Below are 23,508 nucleotides of genomic sequence, written 5' to 3'. Positions count from 1 at the left end.
GGCACGTCTCAGGTTCCTGCCTGTAATGGCTCCTTCCAAACTACCGGACATGGTGCAGAGCACAGAGACCCCTACCTCCTTCTGTGAGGACAGACAGAAAGCCAGCACCTGACCCTGCACACACACACAAGCCCAGAGACCACCCCTTCAGTTCTACTTCAGAGAGGAGGGACACAGCCTGCAGCTCTGCCTACTGGCTCTGCCCTGCAGGGACCAAGCACTGGGGACACTCATAGCTGCCAAGGCCCCTCCTTCCCAGAAGGACAGATTGGGCCCAGGGGAGCTGGTAAGCAGGGCACGCCCCTCCCTGGAGGGTATAGATCACAAGCTCCATCCACCATGTTCCCACATTCCCACACCGGGACCTTGACCCTTTGCTCCTACCCAGTTCCTTGTCACAGCAGCTAAACTGAGTTCCACTGACTGTTGCTCCCGCCCCGTGTGGTAGTTCCTCCCCAGGTGGGCTGCGCTGAGGTCGGCACAGACTGTCAGTGACCCAGTCCCCGCGCCCCATGGCTCCCAGGTGGGGCAGTGCTCACCTGGAGGAAAATGCGGCCAATGCCACTGAGCAGCTGCGGCTCCTGCTCAGGGTGGAACTGGATGACCGAGAGGTACGCGTCCACGGCCAGCACGTAGTCCTGCGGAGGGAAGCCGGAGATGTCAGCAGTGGGATGGTCGCTCTGCGCAGGTGCCCGCAGATGCCTGTGCGAACAGAGGCCATGGCGACACACGATTGGCAGGAAGCAGGAGACCCAGCAAGTGGCCCTGGTCCACCCTGGGAGCGCATGCTGCCCACCTGCATGGCCAGAGGGGCCCGTCTGCCCCCTGTGAGGTCGCAGGCCATGCTCCCATCACGGAAGCTCTGAGGGCCACTGGTGGTCACTAGGCCCGAGTCTCTCTGCTCCTACCTTCTAGGGAGCTATGGGCAGTCCCTGGACTAACGCTTCCGTTCCAAGAGAACGACTGGGCACCCTGGTGAGTCCATCCTGTCTCCACTGGCCACTTAGACCATTCTCACAGCTTCTCTAAAACATTTTCTATGCTAGAAAGGGAGTTACTGCCTCTAAACGTAAACACAATGCTCAGAAAGCAGCTGAGATCGTAAGGTTCTGCTCAGACCCACACGTCAGGTCTCTTGAATATCACATGGAGTGCTCTCCGTGAACGAGATGTTTATACAGGAGCAGTCAAAAAGGCCATGCGGACCACCATGCGTGGTGCCTCCCCTGTGCCCTCACGGACACCCTAGGTTCCCACTGCGCCAGCCAGCCTGGCTACCCGCTGTGGGCACAGGGCTGATGCTGGGCAGGGACAGCAGTGCTCACGCCCACAGGGAAAGGGCTGATGCGGGAGCCCTCCAGGGTGAGGAGGCAAGTCTCAGCGGGTGAGTCTCGGCAGTCCAGGGGCCTGGACCCACTGTTTCCCCTCACTTCACAAAACCCTCATCCTTCTGTTTCAACCTCGTCCAAATGGGCTGCAGGTATAGTCTGCTAACTGGGGTGCTGTAACGACAGACAGGTGACAAGTGACATTCCACTTGCGAAGGAAAATAAGAGCCTCTCCGGTCTGACACCTTCAAGTGCGGCTCGTTAAAGTGAGTTTTATTCCACGCGCGATGCTCATGGGGGCTGGGAGCACCTGCCCTGTCCCCCGTGGACTCCTGGTGTCCATCCCACTGGCCGCCATGCTGCGCTGTGGTGGAAGCGTGGGCGTGCATGGGTGCGGGCCTGTGTGTATGTGTGCTGAGGGGTGCCTCTCGTGGAGTAGGCAGTTCCTTGCTGCCTGGCAGCCGGCGGGCCTCGGGGGAAACTGAGACCCATCTAGCCTCCTGGAGACGGTGGGACAGCTCAGCGTATGTCCACAGCAGAATCACTGCGTAGTTTACACCCAGCGTCCTCTGATCCAGATGGACAGAGGCAGCCCTGAGGCCCTGGGAGGGAGGGAGTGCTCAGGCCACGGGGGTCATGCCAGAGGCCGTGCCCCTGCTTAGAAAACGCCTCTCCCAGGGGACTACTTTGGGGCACCTCTACAGGTGTGGGGACCACCCATGAGGGCTGGACACTTAGGGACCCACGGTGATACAGGAAAATGAGAGGGGGACTCCCAGCCTGTGACAGGCAGCGTGGCCTGGGGACGTACTGCCCGGACATTCAGGGCTGGAGCATAAGGACAGGTTTCTCATCATTAGAAAGTTAATATTCATTTCACTCTAATAGAAATGTTACTCAGCATAATCAAATGGCTGACTAAATAACTCACTGTTGCCCGGTACAAAGGATTCAGGCCACATGTGCCTGCAACGCTGAGCACGGCCACTAGATGGCAACAGAAAGCACAAGCTTGCATGGCCTGAAATAAAAAAATTTTCTTTTTTTTACCTTGTGGAAATGAAAGATTAATCTAAAATTTCAAATTCAAGTGCATTCATCGTGAAAGTATTTTTGAAACACAGTGATGTGTTCTGTACTGACATTCTCTACATTCTACCAACAATGAAGGCACAAGACTTAGGTTAGGTGCCTGGTGGTATTATTTTATTTTTATTTTTTTTTGTATTTTTCTGAAGCTGGAAACGGGGAGAGACAGTCAGACAGACTCTTGCATGCGTCCGACCAGGATCCACCCGGCACGCCCACCAGGGGCGATGCTCTGCCCCTCCGGGGCTTCGCTCTGCCGCTAGCGCCTGGGGCAGAGGCCAAGGAGCCATCCCCAGCGCCCGGGCCATCTTTGCTCCAATGGAGCCTTGGCTGCGGGAGGGGAAGAGAGAGACAGAGAGGAAGGAGGGGGGGGGTGGTGGAGAAGCAAATGGGCGCTTCTCCTATGTGCCCTGGCCGGGAATCGAACCTGGGTCCCCCGCATGCCAGGCCGACGCTCTACCGCTGATCCAACCGGCCAGGGCCGCCTGGTGGTATTATTACTGTGACATTACAACAAAAAAAAGCATTCTCATACCATAATTTTCTGTTGGTGTGTCTTAAAAATGCAGAAAACAAATTAAAGAACAACCAAACCAACACACAGTGGGACAGCTGAACGCCCCCGAGGAGTTTCAGCACTGTGACCAATGGCACGCCAGCCCCGTGAGTTCACATCTGGCTCCTGTCCTGTGAGGCTGTGACTTCTGGGGAAGCTGACAGGCTGCAGGGCTGGAGGGGTCAGGGCCCCAGCCTCGGGGAGCAGCAGGGTCACTGCGGAATCTGCGGGCTCGGGCACAGCCGCCCTCCTGCCCACACGTGCCCAAGGGCAGGCTGAGGGGGCCAGAGGACCAGGAACAGGGTCGCCGGCGAGCAGCTGGCCTTGTATGAAACGCCAGACATGCAGACTGAAGGAAACCACTTGGAGCCAATGGGAGCTCTTACCCGCCTGCCCTTCCTGCTGAGCTGAGGGGCTGCTGGGACTGCAGACCGGAGGGCCCCGGGGCAAAGGGTGCTGTGCGGTCACTGCACCTGGGTCACACACCACAGGGCACAGTGCCAGCATGGGAACTGCTCAGCTCTGGCCCCTGGACAGCAGGTCCTGGCCACACATCACATGTCTTTGTGACCGGACAGATGAGCTGCTGGGACTCTGAACTGACCGCTGCGCCCAGCTTCCCGCACCCTGCACAGCCTGTAGAGTGGCGAGGAGGCCACAGCAGGGCTGGATGGAGCTCTGCAGGCAGGTTTCCCGCTGGTAAATGGCCGTCCTGCTCAGCTCTGTGGAAAATCAGGCTTGGGGATGACCTTGGGGGACATGGGGGAGCTCCTGCCTCCTCTCACAACAGCCCCGAAGGCACTGATGGCACTGCTCCCGGCCTTGGTGCTGATTGATTGCTGTGGCAGCTGCACCCTCAGCACCTGCAACTGTGCAGCTCTGGTGCCGTCATAGCCAGGCCAGGAGTGGGCTGGGTGTGGGCTGGGTGCTGCCGGTTCCCAGCAAAGAAGGAGCCACATGACAGGCTGCAGTGGTCTAGAGATGAGCCAGTCCGAGGGAGGGAGGAAGGGAGGGAGAGAGAGGACTGGGGAAGACAAAGGACCCGCCCGCCATCCAGCCTCTGCCATCTGGCTGGTAAGCTGCCCCTCCGGCTGCACGCTTGCTAGCTTGGGGCCGCGTTCTGTCTGAGGATGCAAGTCTGCTGGGGAAGCCCAGCTCCAGATGCCACAAGCATCTGTCACCCAGTCAAATCCAGACAAGAATACCCTCCCCTGACGCAGGGAGAACAAAAGCCACCTTTCTGGGGTGGAATTCAGAGGAAACGAGAGACAGAGAGGGTGTGGAGAATGAATGTAAATGACGATTGTAATGTCATCTTTGAGACTCCCGTTCAAACAGTTCAACTTGACAGTGAAAATACTCCATTCTGGGGCCGTTTCTGTAGCAGTCACAGCGCTCAGCCCCAGAGAGCGCCCTTGAGCCCCATGGGGAAGCCTGCCCACATCCCTGCGCATGCACGCACCTTCATCAGGAGCAGGCAGTTGGCCATGGAGCATGTCACCCGGCCCAGGCGGGACTTCCACAGCTGCACGGAGGCTGGAAGAGAGGAGCAGCGGTGAGTGAGTGGTCTGGAGAGGACTCAGAGGTCTCTGTCACCACCTGGGTGCTGGTGGGGGGCCAGCACACGTTACTGGCAGCGCTCTGGGCAGCAGTCAGCCGTGCAAGAGACGCAGCAACAACAGCACGGCAGAGCTCAGCCTCAGGAGAGAGATCACAGAGCTGGGGCCCACAGCACCCTGAGAACACCTGACCCTGTGGAAGTGAGTGGGTGGAGGTGCTCCCTAGGGCGTCCTCATGCAGGGCTCTGCCTCCTCCAGGCCTCTACTTCCCAACGTTTCAAATGGAAACAAGGCTGCCCCTCCTGTCCTGACCAGGTAGCTCGGTCGGTTACAGCATCGTCCCAATACGCCAAGGTGCAGGATCGATCCCCAGTCAGGGACGCACAGGAATCAAGCACTGAGTGCATAAATGGGTGAACAACAAACTGCTCTTTCTCTCTCTCAAATCAGTTTAAAGAAAAGTCCTTCCTGCCTGCTTCACGGAACTCTTGTCACAATCAACATGACAAGGGCACAGATGGGCTGCCCGAAAGGTCATGAACACTTGCTAATGTGAGGCAGAGCTGAAGCGGACCCCTGGGGCGTCTACATGGGCTGTCACTCTGCCCCGCCCCAACCGGCTTTCTGCCCTCAGTAGGTGAGCCACTGGTCTACTGGCCCACACGGGCGTGAGCTTGGCCTGTGCTCTTGTCCCCTCCTCTGTCCTCAGCCATCTCTCCACTGATTCCAGCCCAAATGTCCCTGGAGCTGCCTGGGATGTGGGGAGGGCTGACCAGTGGCTCCCTGCCCATCCCTCGCTGACCTTTATCTTTCTTTTTTTTTGTATTTTTTTTTCTGAAGTTGGAAACGGGGAGGCAGTCAGACTCCCGCATGTGCCCGACCAGGATCCACCCGGCATGCCCACCAGGGGGCGATGCCCTGCCCATCTGGGGCGTTCCTCTGCTGAACCAGAGCCATTCTAGCACCTGAGGCAAAGGCCATGGAGCCATCCTCAGCGCCCGGGCCAACTTTGCTCCAATGGAGCCTTGGCTGCGGGAAGGGAAGAGAGAGACAGAGAGGAAGGAGAGGGGGAGGGGTGGAGAAGCAGATGGGCGCTTCCCCTGTGTGCCCTGGCTGGGAATCAAACCCGGGACTCCTGCACACCACTCTACCACTGAGCCAACTGGCCAGGGCCATGGCTGACCTTTATCTGTGTGTATGTTAGGACTGTCAGGAATAAAGTCTGCTGTGAAGACCAAGCTGTGTTTTGTTGGCTAATAAGCAGAGGCCCAGCCAGGCCAGAGGGGAATGTCCATGCTGATCACAGTCCAGCACGCTCAGTCCTAGGTTCTGAACGTGACTCAGAATCCTGAGGACACAGGAGCCCCGAGGAATGGTGCAGAGACAGGGAGCGCTTGCACAGGCAGGGAGGCAGAGCGTGCCGCTTAGTACTGAGCATGTCCTGGATGCGTCTGAACAACCTGGGTGAGCCCAACCTCACCCGCCTGCCGCTCACTGATGCGACCTCCCGTCGCTGCCAGGACCCACGGTCCACTCTGGGATGCTCTCACCCAGAAATCACAATGATCCTTGGAGTGTGTGAGAACCCAAACGCCCTAACTGCCAGGATGGGGGATGTCACAGACGTGGCTGTCAGAAGTGACCTGTGAGGAGCCACTCACAGACCTGAGGGTGGACTGTCCCCGGAGACATGGACAACGGGCTCAGCCTCCCCCTGGCTGGCCGGCCCCTCCTCCCCTGACAGAGCTGGTCTCAGCTGGGACATCCTGAGACCTGGCGGCGGCTCTCTGCTCATCTGCACTAACCCCGGCACCGCGGTGGGAGCACAGTGACCGGGGTGGGGCCGGACCACTCCCCTGGCAGTGACACTGCTGAGAAGATGTGCCCACAGTCCTGGCATCGCAGGGCTTCTCCAGCAAAGGAGCAAAAACACAGCCCACTGCTGCTGGCCCCTGAGGACACACGTCTCTGGCCACAGCACTCACTGTCACTCACGCCCTTCCCAGGGCCACAGGCATGCAGTGCTCGCCTCTCTGGGCCATTTTGCTCACCCTGGCATATCACAGTGACCATCAAAAGCCCATGCCCAGCCAGTTCCCTGAACCAAGAAGGTGACACAGAGCAGGACAGATGCTGTGGGAAAAGGACACATTGGGCAGCCCCAGGCCCACAAGCAGAGGTACTGCCCTGGGGACTGAATGGTGGGCAAGGAGGAGCTTCTCAGGGAGGACATTTGAGGTGGAGTTTTGAAGCATGGCTAGAAGTTCATTTCTCTCAGGTTCTCCAGAAATCGCAGCCAGGCTGATGGTATCAGAATGCTGATCCTCCTGCTGCCCAGCACCCAGGTCAGAGATCACTCATCAGCCTCTCGAGAAGCTGCCCACAGGGCCCACCTCCCTCTCCTGCTCCTCACAGCCATACACTCCCCCCGCCACAGAGGCCGGCCCCCTCCTCTGTGGCTCCTGGATTCCATGAGGCAGCGGGTCTGCACCCACGGCTGCCCTGAGCAGGAGCGCACTGGGCTTCTACTCCAGTGTCAACAGCTCGGCGTGGCTTAGCTGCCCACAGGAAGAGGGTGGAGGGCAGGACAGGACTGGAGAGCAGCAGGCGACAAGGAGAGAGGGGACGAGACCACAGCCAGCCCGAGGGGTAGACATACTGATGGCTGGATTGTGCCCACGGAGGGTGCAGGGCACTGACCTTGTCTGTTCTCTGGCGTGATGCTGCTTGTGCTGCCGTCCTCGGCCAGGCCTTGCTCCAGGTGCGCCAGGATCTGCAGGGGGCCAAGGAGGACAGGTCATCAGGAAAGGCTCTGCTGCCAGACGTCATCACTGCATGTTCTCTGTGTGAGAGCCCATCTGCCAGGAATGTCCCTCACGGACACGTTTCCTACCTGGTGGCTGGAGGCAGCCGTGTGCAGACCGCAGGGCTGGGGGTTGGGGAGCTGGCCCTGATTCAAGAACCTGAGCATTTAGTATGTACTGCTTGAGGCCTGAGCGGGTGGCAGCAGGCCCGCCATGTGTCTGGATTTCTCTGCAAAGTCCTCGGAGCTCAGCGTCCCCATCAGTCCCCAGGGGGCTTTGGGAAAGAGGCTTCCTAAAGGGCAAGTGGGTCTCCTGGAGCCGTTTGAGTGGCTGGGAATATCAAACGGTCCCACCATGTTAGGCCTGGGCCGAGTTGCGTGACCGAATCCCCGACCTGCTACGGAGGCTGGAGGGCACTGGCCGCGCTCCTCGTCTAGAGTGGGGAGCTCAAGGCCGACCAGGCCAGTCATTCCTCCAGGTTACCGGGGGTGGCTGGGCTGAGGAAAGGAGGTCGGCCCTGGCCGGTTGGCTCAGCGGTAGAGCGTCGGCCTGGCGTGCAGGAGTCCCGGGTTCGATTCCCGGCCAGGGCACATAGGAGAAGTGCCCATTTGCTTCTCCACCCCCACCTCCTTCCTCTCTGTCTCTCTCTCTTCCCCTCCTGCAGCCAAGGCTCCATTGGAGCAAAGATGGCCTGGGCGCTACGGATGGCTCCTTGGCCTCTGCCCCAGGCGCTAGAGTGGCTCTGGTCGCGGCAGAGCGACGCCCCAGAGGGGCAGAATATCGCCCCCTGGTGGGCAGAGCATCGCCCCTGGTGGGCGTGCCGGGTGGATCTCGGTTGGGCACATGCGGGAGTCTGTCTGACTGTCTCTCCCCGTTTCCAGCTTCAGAAAAATACAAAAAAAAAAAAAAAAAAAAGAAAGAAAGAAAGGAGGTTGTTAGTGGGACACAGCCATGCGGGGGATGGCCATGCCAGCCATGACGTCAAGCTCACTTGACATCATCGTTCAAGGACAACACTGACTTAGGCAAACGGCTCTTAGAAATGTGCTCACTCTTTCCCGGTGGTCTGCAGAGCCATCCTGGGACCCGGAGGTGGAGGGAGCCTTGGTACCTCCGGACCCTGGAGCTTGCATGAAGCCCCTCAGACTGCAATCCAGGCCAGGGACCAATCTGCGGCCACCAAGGACAGCCCCAGCGCGGGCCTGCTGTCTGTCCCAGTGCCCCCTGGACACTGAATACCCACAACTGAATGTCACCAAAGTTCATAACAAAACTCCTCCCCATGAAATACAAGAAAGCAAATATTTCCCTAAGTTACGACATAAAACAAGGGAAGCCGACACAAAGCTCGGATGGGAGGAGCCAGGACCGTCTATGCTACCGAGTGAGGTCCCCTCTGCACGGGGAGGGCTGCCCCTCCTGCGGGCTGCTGAGGGCACTATCCCAGAACACACAGAAGTGCCACCCAGAGCAGCTGGGACTGAGAGGAGGAACCTGACCAAGAGAAACCCATTGTTCAAAACTTGCAAGGAGCTGTCGCTCCCGCCTACCTGACATTCAGGCTGACAGCACCTCACCCACGCCATTCTGCCTGCGCTGGGGGTGGGGGACAGTACCGACACGACAGGGGTCTCCCTGCCGGGAAGTGGAGGCGCTCAGCCCACGTCTTCCTAATGCTACTGATGGAACGTCACCTCCTGTTGATGCAACCGTGTGGTTCCTTCCACAATATTGCTACTTCCCAACCAAGTTCAACTCAGGGAGTGCTCTGACCCTTATCTGTGTTCCTAGTCAGCGTGACGAGGGATGGCCATCATGATGCAGCGTGATCTGCTTGGGTTCTGGAGCATTTCAGACCAGTCTGTCCCTGAGCACCGCCCAGTGCCTCTGGACAGCAGGCAGGTGCACGCAGCACTCACAGGACACGTAGCCTGAGGGGCCTGGCACGGGTAGCTACTGCTCCGGCGAGTGGGGCAGGGTCACACATACGATTCCTACATACAAGGAAGCTCTCCTGCCTCATCAAAATCACGCCAATGACAAAGGACTCCAGGGCCCAAGTTTCGCCAAAATCCATCCACAGCCCCCAAACGGATTTCAGCGAAAACAGTGAACCCCACGGTCACAGCAGACAGGGCGCTTTCTGAGCAGATAGCAGTTTGAAGGTGGCCACGAGCATGCCTCCTGTGCGGCAGGCCCCGTGGCATGAGCCTTACCTTGCTGCAGATGGCTTTCACTCTATGCAGCCGGTCCAGCGACTCCTGGGGGTTCCCCAGGTACTGCTGTAGCTCCGCATGCAGGATCCGCATGGAGAAGGGCACCATGGAGCCTGCAATAAAGGTCACTGCCGTCAGTGCTGCTGCCACCAGCACGCTCCCTGCTCTGGGGCAGGTGTGCAGCCCTCCCAGCAGCAGGGACGACAGGACCGCTCTATCTTGGTCGCGTTCGTCATGGTGCCAGTTGTCAAGTGCATGTGGGGTTCCCCGTGAAGCCAAGTCAAGGAAGGGAACAGGTGGGTGTCTGGTACCCCACAGCAGTGCTTCTGTCACACTGAATGCGACAGCAGGACCACCCTCCTCAACACAAGGCAACACACAACTCCCGTGGGTGGGTTCTTTAGGATGTTCAGACGCAAGGTCGCCTGAAAGGCTGCTCAGTGTTTGTCCCCAGGAGGTCCTGAAGGGAGGGTGTGTCAGTAGTAAGGACGTGAGGGGCGCAGAGCAAGGAGAGGGGCTGGGCAAGAACACGCCTGAGGCCCAGGTCCTGGTTCTGTGCTGTGTGTGAGTGTACACCCGTGTATACAGGTGCGCATGTGTGCTGTGTGTGAGTGTACACCCGTGTATACAGGTGCGCATGTGTGCTGTGTGAGTGTACACCCGTGTATACAGGTGCGCATGTGTGCTGTGTGAGTGTACACCCGTGTATACAGGTGCGCATGTGTGCTGTGTGAGTGTACACCCGTGTATACAGGTGCGCATGTGTGCTGTGTGTGAGTGTACACCCGTGTATACAGGTGCGCATGTGTGCTGTGTGTGAGTGTACACCCGTGTATAGAGGTGCGCATGTGTGCTGTGTGAGTGTACACCCGTGTATACAGGTGCGCATGTGTGCTGTGTGTGAGTGTACACCCGTGTATACAGGTGCGCATGTGTGCTGTGTGTGAGTGTACACCCGTGTATACAGGTGCGCATGTGTGCTGTGTGTGAGTGTACACCCGTGTATACAGGTGGGCATGTGTGCTGTGTGAGTGTACACCCGTGTATACAGGTGCGCATGTGTGCTGTGTGTGAGTGTACACCCGTGTATACAGGTGCGCATGTGTGCTGTGTGTGAGTGTACACCCGTGTATACAGGTGCGCATGTGTGCTGTGTGAGTGTACACCCGTGTATACAGGTGCGCATGTGTGCTGTGTGTGAGTGTACACCCGTGTATACAGGTGCGCATGTGTGCTGTGTGTGAGTGTACACCCGTGTATACAGGTGCGCATGTGTGCTGTGTGAGTGTACACCCGTGTATACAGGTGCGCATGTGTGCTGTGTGTGAGTGTACACCCGTGTATACAGGTGCGCATGTGTGCTGTGTGTGAGTGTACACCCGTGTATACAGGTGCGCATGTGTGCTGTGTGAGTGTATACCCGTGTATACAGGTGCGCATGTGTGCTGTGTGAGTGTACACCCGTGTATACAGGTGCGCATGTGTGCTGTGTGAGTGTACACCCGTGTATACAGGTGCGCATGTGTGCTGTGTGAGTGTACACCCGTGTATACAGGTGCGCATGTGTGCTGTGTGTGAGTGTACACCCGTGTATACAGGTGCGCATGTGTGCTGTGTGAGTGTACACCCGTGTATACAGGTGCGCATGTGTGCTGTGTGTGAGTGTACACCCGTGTATACAGGTGCGCATGTGTGCTGTGTGTGAGTGTACACCCGTGTATACAGGTGCGCATGTGTGCTGTGTGAGTGTACACCCGTGTATACAGGTGCGCATGTGTGCTGTGTGTGAGTGTACACCCGTGTATACAGGTGCGCATGTGTGCTGTGTGAGTGTACACCCGTGTATACAGGTGCGCATGTGTGCTGTGTGAGTGTACACCCGTGTATACAGGTGCGCATGTGTGCTGTGTGTGAGTGTACACCCGTGTATACAGGTGCGCATGTGTGCTGTGTGTGAGTGTACACCCGTGTATACAGGTGCGCATGTGTGCTGTGTGTGAGTGTACACCCGTGTATACAGGTGCGCATGTGTGCTGTGTGTGAGTGTACACCCGTGTATACAGGTGCGCATGTGTGCTGTGTGTGAGTGTACACCCGTGTATACAGGTGCGCATGTGTGCTGTGTGAGTGTACACCCGTGTATACAGGTGCGCATGTGTGCTGTGTGTGAGTGTACACCCGTGTATACAGGTGCGCATGTGTGCTGTGTGTGAGTGTACACCCGTGTATACAGGTGCGCATGTGTGCTGTGTGTGAGTGTACACCCGTGTATACAGGTGCGCATGTGTGCTGTGTGTGAGTGTACACCCGTGTATACAGGTGCGCATGTGTGCTGTGTGTGAGTGTACACCCGTGTATACAGGTGCGCATGTGTGCTGTGTGTGAGTGTACACCCGTGTATACAGGTGCGCATGTGTGCTGTGTGTGAGTGTACACCCGTGTATACAGGTGCGCATGTGTGCTGTGTGTGAGTGTACACCCGTGTATACAGGTGCGCATGTGTGCTGTGTGTGAGTGTACACCCGTGTATACAGGTGCGCATGTGTGCTGTGTGTGAGTGTACACCCGTGTATACAGGTGCGCATGTGTGCTGTGTGTGAGTGTACACCCGTGTATACAGGTGCGCATGTGTGCCTGTGCCTTTGGAGCCAAAATTCCGCTTGAGGGCTGTCCAGCAGGAGGCACAGGGGCTGGACCTGAAAGCTCCAGCACGCGGCTGCCCCGCAGAGGGTCCCAAGCACACCGGCACATGTATGCCGACGGGGTAGCTGAGCCGTCACTCAGACCCCGGAACCTTCTGTTCACATCAGGCTCCCTCCAACAGGACTTGAAATCGGAGCTGCCTCCCCTGGCCCCACAGAAGAGGTCTTGTGCAACGTAAAGATTGCTTACGGAAAACATCAAGAGGAAAGCAAGCATACACAGCATTAGGCGAAAGGAAATGTGGAACAAATTAAATCAGACGGAAAACGTCCCTTCCTAGAAAAGACACGTTGACCAGAGTCACACAGAAAAGAGACAGCTGGAGGCCTGACCTGTAGTGGCGCAGTGGATAAAGCGTCGACCTGGAAATGCTGAGGTCGCCGGTTCGAAACCCTGGGCTTGCCTGGTCAAGGCACACATGGGAGTTGATGCTTCCAGCTCCTCCCCCCCTTCTCTCTCTCTCTCTCTCTCTCTGTCTCTGTCTCTCCCTCTCCTCTCTAAAATGAATAAAAACAACAACAACAAACAAACAAAAAAACTAAGCTTAAAATATAAAACAGACCCCATTCCTTCCTGCTGCAGCATCTCCAGTGTTGCATTTCCATCCCAACTCCTCACCACACCAGCAGGAGCCCGCCCTCTCCTCTCTCCTCCAGCCTCCTGAGAAAAAAAAAAAAAAAAAAGAAGAGACAGCTGGAGAAACTGCATGTGTCCATCCAGGCTGGACCTTGTCAGCTGAGCAGCCCTCTCCACAGTAGGTTCCAGATGCCAACACCTGGTGAGACACTGAGGTGCAGACCGAAGGGGACATAACCACTGTCCCCAGTAAACTGCCAGTCTCTCCTATAAGACACAGACAGTAACTGCTTCAGCGAAATTCAGGCTTCCCCTAACAGTACTACACATCATTACTTTTGTTTACTTGAAAGATACGCAGAAAAAAGAACCGTTACATTGCCTGACCGGTGGTGGCGCAGTGGATGAGTGTTGGCCCGGGGTGCCGAGGGCCCCAGTTTGAAACCCAGGGTCTCCAGCTAGAGCGTGGGCTCGTCAGCTAGGACTCTGGCTTGCTGGTTTGATTGCAGGGTAGGCTCATCAACATGGTCCCCAAGGCTTGAGGAAAGGGTCACTGCTCAATCTGATCCAACCCCCAGTAAAGTATGAGAAGCAATCAATAAACAACAAAAGTGAAGCAACTACGAATTGATGCTTCTGTCTCTCGCTAAAATAAACAAGTTAACAACTGTTAAATTGTTTCTTTCAGTCTGGCCAAACCCAGCCTGTGTCCCAGTCAACTCAGAGTCAGTGACGTGCTTCTGTAGCATCCACCAGGTACGAGAACAAACGTCGGAGACTTAGGAGTTAAGATGTTACTTTATTGGCCAGTTTAACCTGTGCAGGGGCGAACTCCCAAGATGTCCGGAGACACCGTGCCCACAAGGAGCTGCAAATGGGAGCTGCGCCTGGAGCTTACAGCCAGGCCCTTATATATCCTAAGTGAGCAAGCATAGAACAGAAGCAGATGTGGCAGTTTAGCTATTGGCTAGGGAGGTCACACGCAGCATAGCAACAGGGGCCGGTTTTAGCTTAGTGGCGAATTTCAAACCTAAACTTCTGATAAGGGTCTCTGACCTTCTTTGTTCCCAGCCTCACAGGAGCCATATCAGCACTTACTGTTCCTGCAATAGTTACACTCTTTGGCAGCCCCAGTACTCCCTGAATCTAACACTTCCTGCCAGGCATCCCAGCAACAAGGAACATGTGCGGTTTTCTCAGTGCCCCGGGCCTCGCACTCCCCTCTCCAACAGGGACAGCGCCTTGACCGCAAGGGCTAGTCAGACTCTAAGAAAAGAACTCGTGAGCCTGTCTCTCCGGAAGACCCTGTGTATATATTCAGGACCTGCCGAAATCCAGGCTGGTATAAATATTGCAGGGGTGTCCTCATCCATCAGTTAGGAAGCACTACATGAAAATACTCCTACAGAATTTATGTCCTACAGTCCCCTGCAGCACTGAGAACCCCCGCCACGCCGTCACCTGTCAGAGAGGAGCCAGCCAGACTCAAGTCCAGGCTCCCCGCGGCAACGAGAGAAGGGGCCTGTGCCACCTCCTCGCTGTATGTGCTGGGCAGGCGGCGTCCCCTTTGGGTCTCTGGGTCGCCAGGGGCGGGCGGCAACCAGCAATGAGCACAGGACAGCACTGCACAGACCCCTGCCCCACATCACTGGTCTGCTCCCCCACAGCCCACGTTTCAGGGCAGCTTGCTGGGCGTTTCCATTTCACTTTGTCTGCTGGGGGCCGGGCTTGCTCTTGTCCCCAACACCATCCTCTGCTGCGTCATCCATGTCCCTCCTTTCATGGCTGTCACTGGGACACAGGCTGGGGAAGTCTGCCCCACGAAGAGCACAGTCTCTTTTGTACAGCAGCCTTCTCTGCTGCCCCTCCCCCCAGAGCCAAAATGGTAGCTCAGTGCTGTTTCCAGAGCCATGGAGCGAGGAGGAATCTGAGAGCTGGCAGAGGCCACCCCACACAAGTGTGAGGCATGAGGGTGGGGCACAGGCGGGTGGCAGAGGCCATGCGGTGCAGGGGTCTGTGTCAGATAGGCGGGGAGAGGCCTGCAGCCAGGGCTTCGAGGGCGGAAGAGGAACAGGCAGCTCCTCACCCTGAGGAGGATGTGCTTCCAACGACAAACACTCCCTAGTTCCTGGCATACGACCCTAAGCCCCACACGTTCACTCTAAGAGGTAAACTAATTTGACTTGGAAAAAAAACAAGACAACTGAAATTGGAACACTTAGTTCTGAGCTATGTGTATGGTCACGTGTTGATACAATGTTTCCACAAACAGAAGCATGAACATCAGGACTTTTGAGGGAGGACAGGAAAGGACAGAAGGCCCTTTTCTCAACCTAACAGGAGTGGAGCGCGTGGGAGGGCAGAGACCAAGCGTGCGATGCACGTGCTTGTCTTGTCAATTTTGGTTTGACTTGTTAATCTGTGAGGATTAATTCTGAAATAAGATCCCAGATGAAATCATGACAGCTCTAATAACTTGAACTAAACACACAGAGACCTGAACCTAGCATTAGGAGGGCCCCTGCATTCCTTAAAAAACACTCTGAAGGCAATTAAACATGTTTACTCCCAGCAGGAAGAGCTCCAGCTCCCCGACTTCCCTCAGGTGGCAGAGGACACTGACTGTCACCGTGCAGCAGCTCTGAGTCACACACTCTCTCATTGTCGCTTTGCTTCTGAACAATACACAGAGGTCCTAGGAAGACAGGACAAGAGCTGTGCAGGAGCTGGGACTCTGCCCTCTGCCCTACAGGAGGTGGAAATGGGGCATTCAAGTATGGACACGTTGTATCTAGAAGGAGCATTTCATTTTTCTTGTTTTGTTTTGTTTTGAAGATAAAAATACAATGAATGTGGACAGAAAGAATGAATCCAAAAGTAAACTAGGAACATTTGTTAGCAATAATATATCCACACCAGTCCCTCCACTGTAACAAAGGTGCCACACTAAGCAAATGCTAATGACTTCAGGGAAGCCTAGCTCTCCTGGAGGGAAACCACGTGGGGTTTGGGAAGGTATGTTAAAACCTTGAGAACAGTCATTTTGAAGATGTCAATAATAAAGATAAACAAAAACATTCCTAATTGTAGACCAGGCTGGTGCATGGCTGCCTTACGGCCCCCACCCCTACCTGGGAGGCGGGTGGCAGGTGCTTCCAGAGAGCTGGACATTCCCTGGGCTGGACAACTGAGGTTTGGTCATCTTTACTTTGACCTCTTCTATCTGTGTGACCAGCACTGATCCCCTGAGATCCTGAACCACGTGACACTCAGAGGTGGGCACCTCAGCGGCCATGTGAATTAATGAGTCCGCAGGGATGGCTTCAAGTTAATGAGGGAAGACTCAGGCATCTGCGCACAAACCCTCCACCCACTCTTGGCTGGTTTCTAAACACAGAATCTGAGCCTCAAATGACCTCTCAATCCACTGAAGTCTAAGCACGAGCTGGATGGAGCAGCTGCTCACCCACCTCGGGGCCTCCGTTATAGGGATGCACACACAGCAGAGGGTGGACGAGGGCAGAGGCAGAGGAAGAAGAGGGGACAGACATACAGGGCTCTGCTGGTGACCTGACCTTCCCACCCCACCCCACCCCACACAGAGCTTAACAGCTGGCCTTCTCCCTGCACACCCCAGGGGACGTCCACACTGACCAGAAGACAGGGCTGCCTGCGGAAGCAAACACACTTGACCTGACCTCCAAGAGGCTGAGAGCAACTGTATCAAACTGTTAGAAATACCAGAGAAATACAGGAGACCACACACGGCTCCCTTCTGGATGACCAAACACAAAAACAAACATGATTTTCATTCACTACATGTCTCGCTATGAATATTCTGAATGGGTAAAATTATGCCCAATATTTAATAAAATATATTAAAGCTCATTTGTAACTTACTTGTTTGCATCTTTATAACCTCCTTTTTAAAGAGCACGTTAATGACTTGTTTGCTTGGATACACCAAAGAGCAAAGGACATGAATGAATCCAAATGTTACATTTTTGAGGAGCCGTTAGTGATCATCCAGCATACCACTGTGGATGAATGTAAGCCCATGTAGGTAATATATATGGATGATTTGTATCTATTTCATAATATAAATCAGCTGCTTAATGACACGTGGCCACTGTGCTCCCCTTAGCCAAATGCCGGTGCAATTTCATTTCGGGTAACACCAGAGGTGCACTTTCTAGTATGCTCACCTCAGGGAAAGCGTCTCAGAGCCGAGGGGAGGGGGAGGGAAGGGTGCGCTGGAACCCAGGACTTTATTCCTGTGTTATAGGAAGCTCAGGGTCACCCCCACCTGACCGCTGTCCTCATGGACTGGGGAACAGAGTGGCTCAGGTGCAGCCTAGGGTTACCGGACAGGACCCACCAGGTGGTGGGCAGTGCTCAGAACAGCGGGGTCAGACACCACGAGCAGGTTGCCCCCCACCCCACCATGGGGTGTCTGCAGGTGAGTCTCTTACTTAACCAGCTGTGTGTGATAAGTTTTTCTGAGCGCACACTTGTGGATGTGACAGGATAGGAACCCAGAACAGCTTCAGTGTCTCTCTGGTCCTTCAGAGACGGCCTGTGTGGCCAGAGCTCTGCGTTTCCCTCAGCAACAGACTAAACACCTGCCAAGGCCAGCTCCAGCCCCACCCACCCGAGCAAGCACCGTAGGGTGTGCGGCTAGGGCCGGCCGGGACACTCTGAGCTCAGCAGCGTGGGAGGACACGGGAAGGCGGGAAAGGCCAGCTTTCAGCACGAGCTGCTCCGCAGTCTCCCACTTCACGCCCACACTGGACGGGCTCTCCGCCAGAGACCCTCACTGTACCTCAGGACCACCGCTGCCCAAAGCCTCTTCATAATATGACCCCTCACTCTCATTTCTAACACTCCCCAACAACTACCCCACACTGTCCCCTGACCTGTTAGAGGACTGTACTGATTTGTTTTACTGATTGCTTTATAGAAAGACAGAGAGAGGAAAGGAGAGACAGAGAGGAAGGGAGACACAGAGAGGGGAGCATTTACTTGTTGTCCACTCAGTCCTGCACTCATTGGTCACTTCCCTATGTGCCTGGCCAGGGTTCAAACCCACAGCCTTGGTGTTTCAGGGTGACACCAACCAACCAAGCTTCCCAGCAGGGCCTAGATGTTTTATTAACATAAATCAGAAGAGCGGCTGGCAGGAGACGGCGCAGAATCAATACTGTCACACAAGTGCATGTGCTCGTTCCTGTGCATACATGTTTGTACCTGGTTATGGTATCAGATCACCTTTCACTCAGGAGCAGAGCACCTGGAAGGCACCCAGCCAGTCCCTATGCCGGCTTCAGAGCAGCTGCCCGCGAGAGGTCAGTGCATTAACACCCGGCGCCATCAGTCTGTCCGGGTGAGTGCGCGAGGGAGTGGGTGGGGAGGTCTGGCCCTCCAGGCTTGCTGCCAGGCTTGCTGCCAGGCTTTGCATTTGGTTCTTCAGGAAACCTGAGGACACCTAGCTCTGTGCAAAGCAAAGGAACCGCACCCCCTCACCCCAGAGGCACGGGCACGGCAAGCGCCACCTTACCCCTGCGCCCCGGGTACACGTGTGGGTAGTACTCATAGTAGAGGTCTGGCTGGTCCAGGTTTCCAAAGGGCTCGAACTCCATCTCGGCATTCTGGAAGAGGCCCAGCTTCACCAGCAGTGCCAGTCGCACAAACCAGAGCTAAAAACACAACCAAAACAACAGGTGAGCCCCGTACCTCACACTGGGACAATCCTATTCTTTTGGTATCAGAGCTTGATTTCAAATTTATTAAAACAAAAGCTAAACCTTCTTTCTTTCTTCGCATGTTTGCATAGTTACATGTTTATAACAATGTGAACAATTTTATTTGATTCAGTTTAGTTAGACAATACTAACGGAGCAGGGTATGTGTGCAAAGAAGGAGGCTAGGTATTAGGAAGATAAAAAGAGCTGCTCCTCCCCAAAGGGGAACACAGCTTGAGGGGGTGGGGGAGGAGGAAGGACCGTGAGAGGGCAGGGGAGCCAGGCAGCACAGGAGGCTATGGCCCAGCTGTGTGTGGGGAGGGGTGGGACATGGGTTCAGTGGCCAGAGTGCTGCAAGCAGGACCTTCAATAACATGCTGGGACATTGAATGAAAGAGCTACAGAACCAGAGATGAGGACAGTCAGAATCCACCTTGGAAATGAGCCAACTCAACCTCATGTACCAATGACAGCGTGCAGCTCACAGACAAGCCACTGCTCCGGGTCACCTAGCAAGTGCCAGCATCTCACCAGGTGGGCTGTGGGAGCTGCGCATGGTGTTTGAGCGGGAAAGGAGAGGATGGAGACTGTCGTTTAACAAGGTCACTTGGAGGGAGTTTATTAAAAGCACTGGAGGCTGGGTGGCATTGCAGTGAGGTGGGGGCTGGGCAGTGACGGGCTGAGGGACCCGGAAGAAAAGTCACTGCCGATGTGGACAGCTGAGGGCTGGAGGGTGAGGGACAGTCTGTGTACCACTCCCACCCCCTGGCCATCGTGGGGGCAGACTCACACCACCTGGTGCCCGTCACTCCCCTCAGACGCTCTTTCTGCGGGAACACACGTGAACAACTCCCAGGGAGGGGTGCAGATCTAGGACTCCTGCCGCTGCTCCCTCACATTGGGCAGTTACTTCCTCACAATGCTCCTTTCTGCATTCTCTTTATTTGAGAACCAGTACTAGACTGGGAGCACAGCCCTGGGTAAGCACGCATCCCTCCCTGTGGGTCACACCTGTCCCGTTTTCTACTGGGCCCAGGCCCACCCAGAACCCTTCAGCCCAGTGTCCTCGTGGCCACAGGGCAGCCACGTGCCTGCTCTGGGAGACTGAGGGTGAGCCTTTGTGCTCGTGGCCTCGGGGCACAGTGCCCAGTCCCGCTGGCACTAGTGCAGTCACAAAGGGGAAGACTACAGTAGTCTCACACCAAGATTGAATTCGGGACACGAAAAGTCCATTTCTGGTTTTCCAATTTCCTTACTGGCACAAGAGGTCATAGTCCCTTCCATGCCCCCCTCTCTAGGATGATAAACCAGAGAACAGTCCAGGGGGTTGTACGGGGCTGTACCTGCAGTGAGTCAGCCGTGTGGCTTGTGGGCAGCCCGCTCTTGCCGTAGCCTTGGCCGTGGGCTGTGAGGAGGCGCCCGCACAGGTCCACTGCCGCCCTCCAGTTTTTGCAGCTCTGTAAGACACAGCAGGACCCATGACCAACACAGGCCGCTCCAACACGCGCCACATCCACCCATAGCCCGCAACGTCAGAGGCCGCTGAGCAGAGGCCAACTGGCCGAGCCGCACGTGCCATCAGGCAGGATGGGCACCGAGCACGAGACATAGCTCAGGAGAAACCATAGGACGTTAGACTGAACAGCTGACCGAACACAGAGAGGAAGACGCTTTTTGGAAAGCTGCCCACTGCCCCAAAGCCGTCGGACTGCTGGCTCCTTCTTACTGGTGGCTCTGTCTTGTGACTTCTCCCTAAAATCAGTGACTTAAGTGGGAGCTTGTGTTGGCTACATCTACATGTCTCTATATGGTCTGCAAGTGACTGTTCTACACGTTCAACATGATTCTATTGTATCAACATAAAAACCTCGACCAACTACGCTTATGCAGCACGTCGCAGGCCGGTCTACGAACGCAGCAAACGTTCCCATCACTTTGCGTTCTAACGTGAACCAGAGAGACGCATTGGCTGAGGTGGCGCCTGGCAGCCCTCGGGCCTCCTGCTGTCTCTCTGCCCTGGCATACTACACAGGGGACAGCTGCAGGCACAGGAACGGGATGTCATCAGAGAGATGCTCAAACCCTCCGGGGAGCTAAGCGCGGGTGATAAACGCGGATTTCTCAGGACGCTCTCCTCTGGCCACTGCACAGGTACCGTTCATGTCGGTCAGCAGGCGGGCTTGAAGTCACTCTTGCTTCGAGACCGCGCCAGGTTCTGGGGCAGAGTGGTGACTAAGCACACAGCCCTGCGCCCACTTCATTAGAGTTAGGCAAGAAAGGCAGACATTCAAGTTTTTTTTTAAAGGATTTATTAGATAATTTTGCATGTACCATGCACTTCGGCAACAAAAACAAGTATAAGGGGCTGTGGGAGTGTGTCAGCAGGTATCCTGACCTAACATGAGATCTAGGAATGGGGAATAGCTGGTCAGCAGAGGGGAAGGACTCTCAGGCCTGGGAGCGGCTGAGTGACCCTGGACAGGCCTCCAAGGACGAAGGTGAAATCCATCCAGCCCAGCTGGTAGGCGGGGCCCAGCATGAGAGGCCAGCCTCAGCCTCAGGGCATGGGAACTAGGTGGTCCTGACTTGGTCCTGTGGGAATGTCAGCCGTGTGTGTCAGGCGTATTTCTGTGCGCCACACATTCATTAGCGTAGCTGTGCACCTTTCACAGCCTCCCTCAGGCTGCGAGGACAGAAGGCCACGGGACTTGTCAGCCACGGGGTCACGTGTGGTTACCACGGTGGTCCTGCAAGCCCTTCCTCCGGGGTGATAGGATATGGCCGGCGTAGGTGCTTTCAGTGCAGCAGACTGGGATCTGGACCACAGGCGAATCCTGGCTGCAAATGGGGCTTCCCAATGACAAAGGGAGGGGCTTTCTGCAAAGCTGTGGCATGGCCAGGAGACAGCAACATACCCAGAGCCTGGCCTCCCAGGTGGCCTCTGCGCGGCCAGGCCGGAGGAGGCCAGCCTGCAGGAGGGCTATGGCCTCAGGGCTCGGGCCAGGGGCTGCTCGCACCACCCTCTGTCCCCACCAGCTCTGCTGCCCCTGCAGCGCTGGGTGCTGCGGCCCAGCATCCCTTCCTCCTAACAGGGTGCCACACACCTGTGCATAGGAGTGCATGACCGACCCCTGTCAGCATCTGAAGTGGCAGTTATGCTTCTCCAGGGTTTCTTGCTATTTTTATCTCATTGCTTCCTACCCACTCGTTTCCTTTCCTGGGGGTCTTCCCCATTTTCAAGACCAGATGTCATAAATGCTGGGGGGTAAACTCTTCTGTTTGTTTTTTTAAGAATTAAAATCTAAAGTGTATCATGTAAAACTTGAAGCTCTGTGGAGAAAATCTCATAATTACTGTGTACAACATAAAGGACTCTGATAATGAAGTTATTAGTTTAATATGAGAAAAAGATCTAAATTTAAATAAATGTTACTTTTTAATACTAGGAAATTTTAAGATACAGATTCTATCTGAACAAATGAACATAGGCACTCAACATCCTTCGAAAGATGAGAAAAACAGTTCAATAAAACCACTCAAGAAATTAAAGGTATGCAAGTCACTCTTCCCACCTACAACTCAAAGGGAATCGCTAACTCTACCACTGAAGTGATAAAAACGTCCTTCTCCACAGGCTAGACACTCACATCCCTGCAAATTACAATCCAGAGCACTCTGACATTACCTCAGGAAATACATTCAGAAACTCTTCCTAGTCTTAAGGACGGCAGGAATTATTTTAGGACATAATTAAAATAGCAGGGCAAGGTAACGATCTTTTTATAAATACATTTCCCACCTTAAACAGGTTTCCTGGTGAGGACTGTTGATAAAATCCCTACTGGCCTCAAGGACTTTCAATATGTGGGGGGGAAAAAAGAAAATCGAACCACCGTATATATTTAGTAACCCTAGGAACAGCCCAGGCAGAGAGGCAGCCTGGGAACATGTGGATGTGATTGTGTGCAGCCTTGTGTGCACTTTGTAAACCCCTCATTACAAAGCCACACTTCCACCACAGCCCACTGCTCACAACGGTGCTTCTCAGTGTTCCTCCAAGGCCAGAAGGAACAGCTCCACGGCCCTCCAACAACGGAGGGAATTCATTTTAGCACTTTCTGCAGGGCCACAGAAATAGTTACCCTTTTTTTTTTTTTTTTGTATTTTTCAGAAGCTGGAAACGGGGAGGTAGTCAGGATTCACCCGGCATGCCCACCAGGGGGAGATGCTCTGCCCATCTGGGGCGCCGCTCTGCTGCAACCAGAACCATTCTAGCACCTGAGGCAAAGGCCATGGAGCCATCCTCAGTGCCCGGGCCAACTTTGCTCCAATGGAGCGTTGGTTGCAGGAGGGGAAGAGAGAGACAGAGAGGAAGGAGAGGGGGAGGGATGGAGAAGCAGATGGACGCCTCTCCTGTGTGCCCTGGCAGGGAATTGAACCCGGGACTCCCACACGCCAGGCCAACACTCTACCACTGAGCCAACTGGCCAGGGCCAATAGTTACCTTTTTAAAATCTTTTTTTTTAGATTTTTATTTATTCATTTTAGAGAGGAGAGAGAGAGCGAGAGAGCGAGAGAGAGAGAGAGAAGGGAGGGAGGAGCAGGAAGCATCAACTCCCATATGTGCCTTGAGCAGGCAAGCCCAGGGTTTCGAAATGGCAACCACAGTGTTCCAGGTCAATGTTTATCCACTATGCCACCACAGGTCAGGCAATGGTTACCTTTTAAGACTGGTGGCTTCAGTGACAAATGATGAAGTATACAGATATTGGGTTGGGGAATAAGTTCGTAGCGTTTTTACCGAAGACTTTTATTTAAACAAAAACAATAATTATATCAATAAGTTAATCAATTATATATTCGCCATTGCGGTTTGCAACCTCTTCCCACCTCTTGACCAATTTGTTGATGCCGTTCAGCCAAAAATCGCCTGGTC

The 23,508-nt window shown here is 55.1% G+C and overlaps 2 protein-coding genes across 6 annotated transcripts in view; one reads left to right on the top strand and one right to left on the bottom strand.

Annotated features, from left to right (window-relative positions):
- RNASEH1 (ribonuclease H1) overlaps positions 1–13,579 on the top strand; it is a 28,403-nt gene extending 14,824 nt beyond the window's left edge. Inside the window, exon 8 of one of the 2 annotated variants that reach the window (XM_066234524.1) lies at positions 13,520–13,579. In XM_066234524.1, the coding sequence (XP_066090621.1) occupies positions 13,520–13,564 (45 nt within the window). In that variant the 3' untranslated portion in view covers positions 13,565–13,579. The other variant, XM_066234523.1, reaches the window with a different exon arrangement.
- Positions 1–23,508, bottom strand: part of TRAPPC12 (trafficking protein particle complex subunit 12) — a 39,180-nt gene that overhangs the window by 3,979 nt on the left and 11,693 nt on the right. For all 4 annotated transcript variants that reach the window (XM_066234520.1, XM_066234518.1, XM_066234521.1 and 1 more), the window contains exons 4-9: positions 19,916–20,029; positions 18,389–18,527; positions 9,553–9,665; positions 7,233–7,305; positions 4,436–4,509; positions 540–638 (exon numbers count right to left, since the gene is read on the bottom strand). In XM_066234520.1, coding sequence (XP_066090617.1) covers positions 540–638; positions 4,436–4,509; positions 7,233–7,305; positions 9,553–9,665; positions 18,389–18,527; positions 19,916–20,029 — 612 coding nt within the window. The remainder of the gene's footprint in view (positions 1–539; positions 639–4,435; positions 4,510–7,232; positions 7,306–9,552; positions 9,666–18,388; positions 18,528–19,915; positions 20,030–23,508) is intronic.

This window comes from Saccopteryx bilineata, chromosome 6 (genome assembly GCF_036850765.1).
Source record: "Saccopteryx bilineata isolate mSacBil1 chromosome 6, mSacBil1_pri_phased_curated, whole genome shotgun sequence".
Lineage (NCBI taxonomy): Eukaryota > Metazoa > Chordata > Mammalia > Chiroptera > Emballonuridae > Saccopteryx > Saccopteryx bilineata.
Note: the sequence above shows the minus strand (reverse complement) of the source record. Positions and strands in the feature narration are given on the sequence as shown.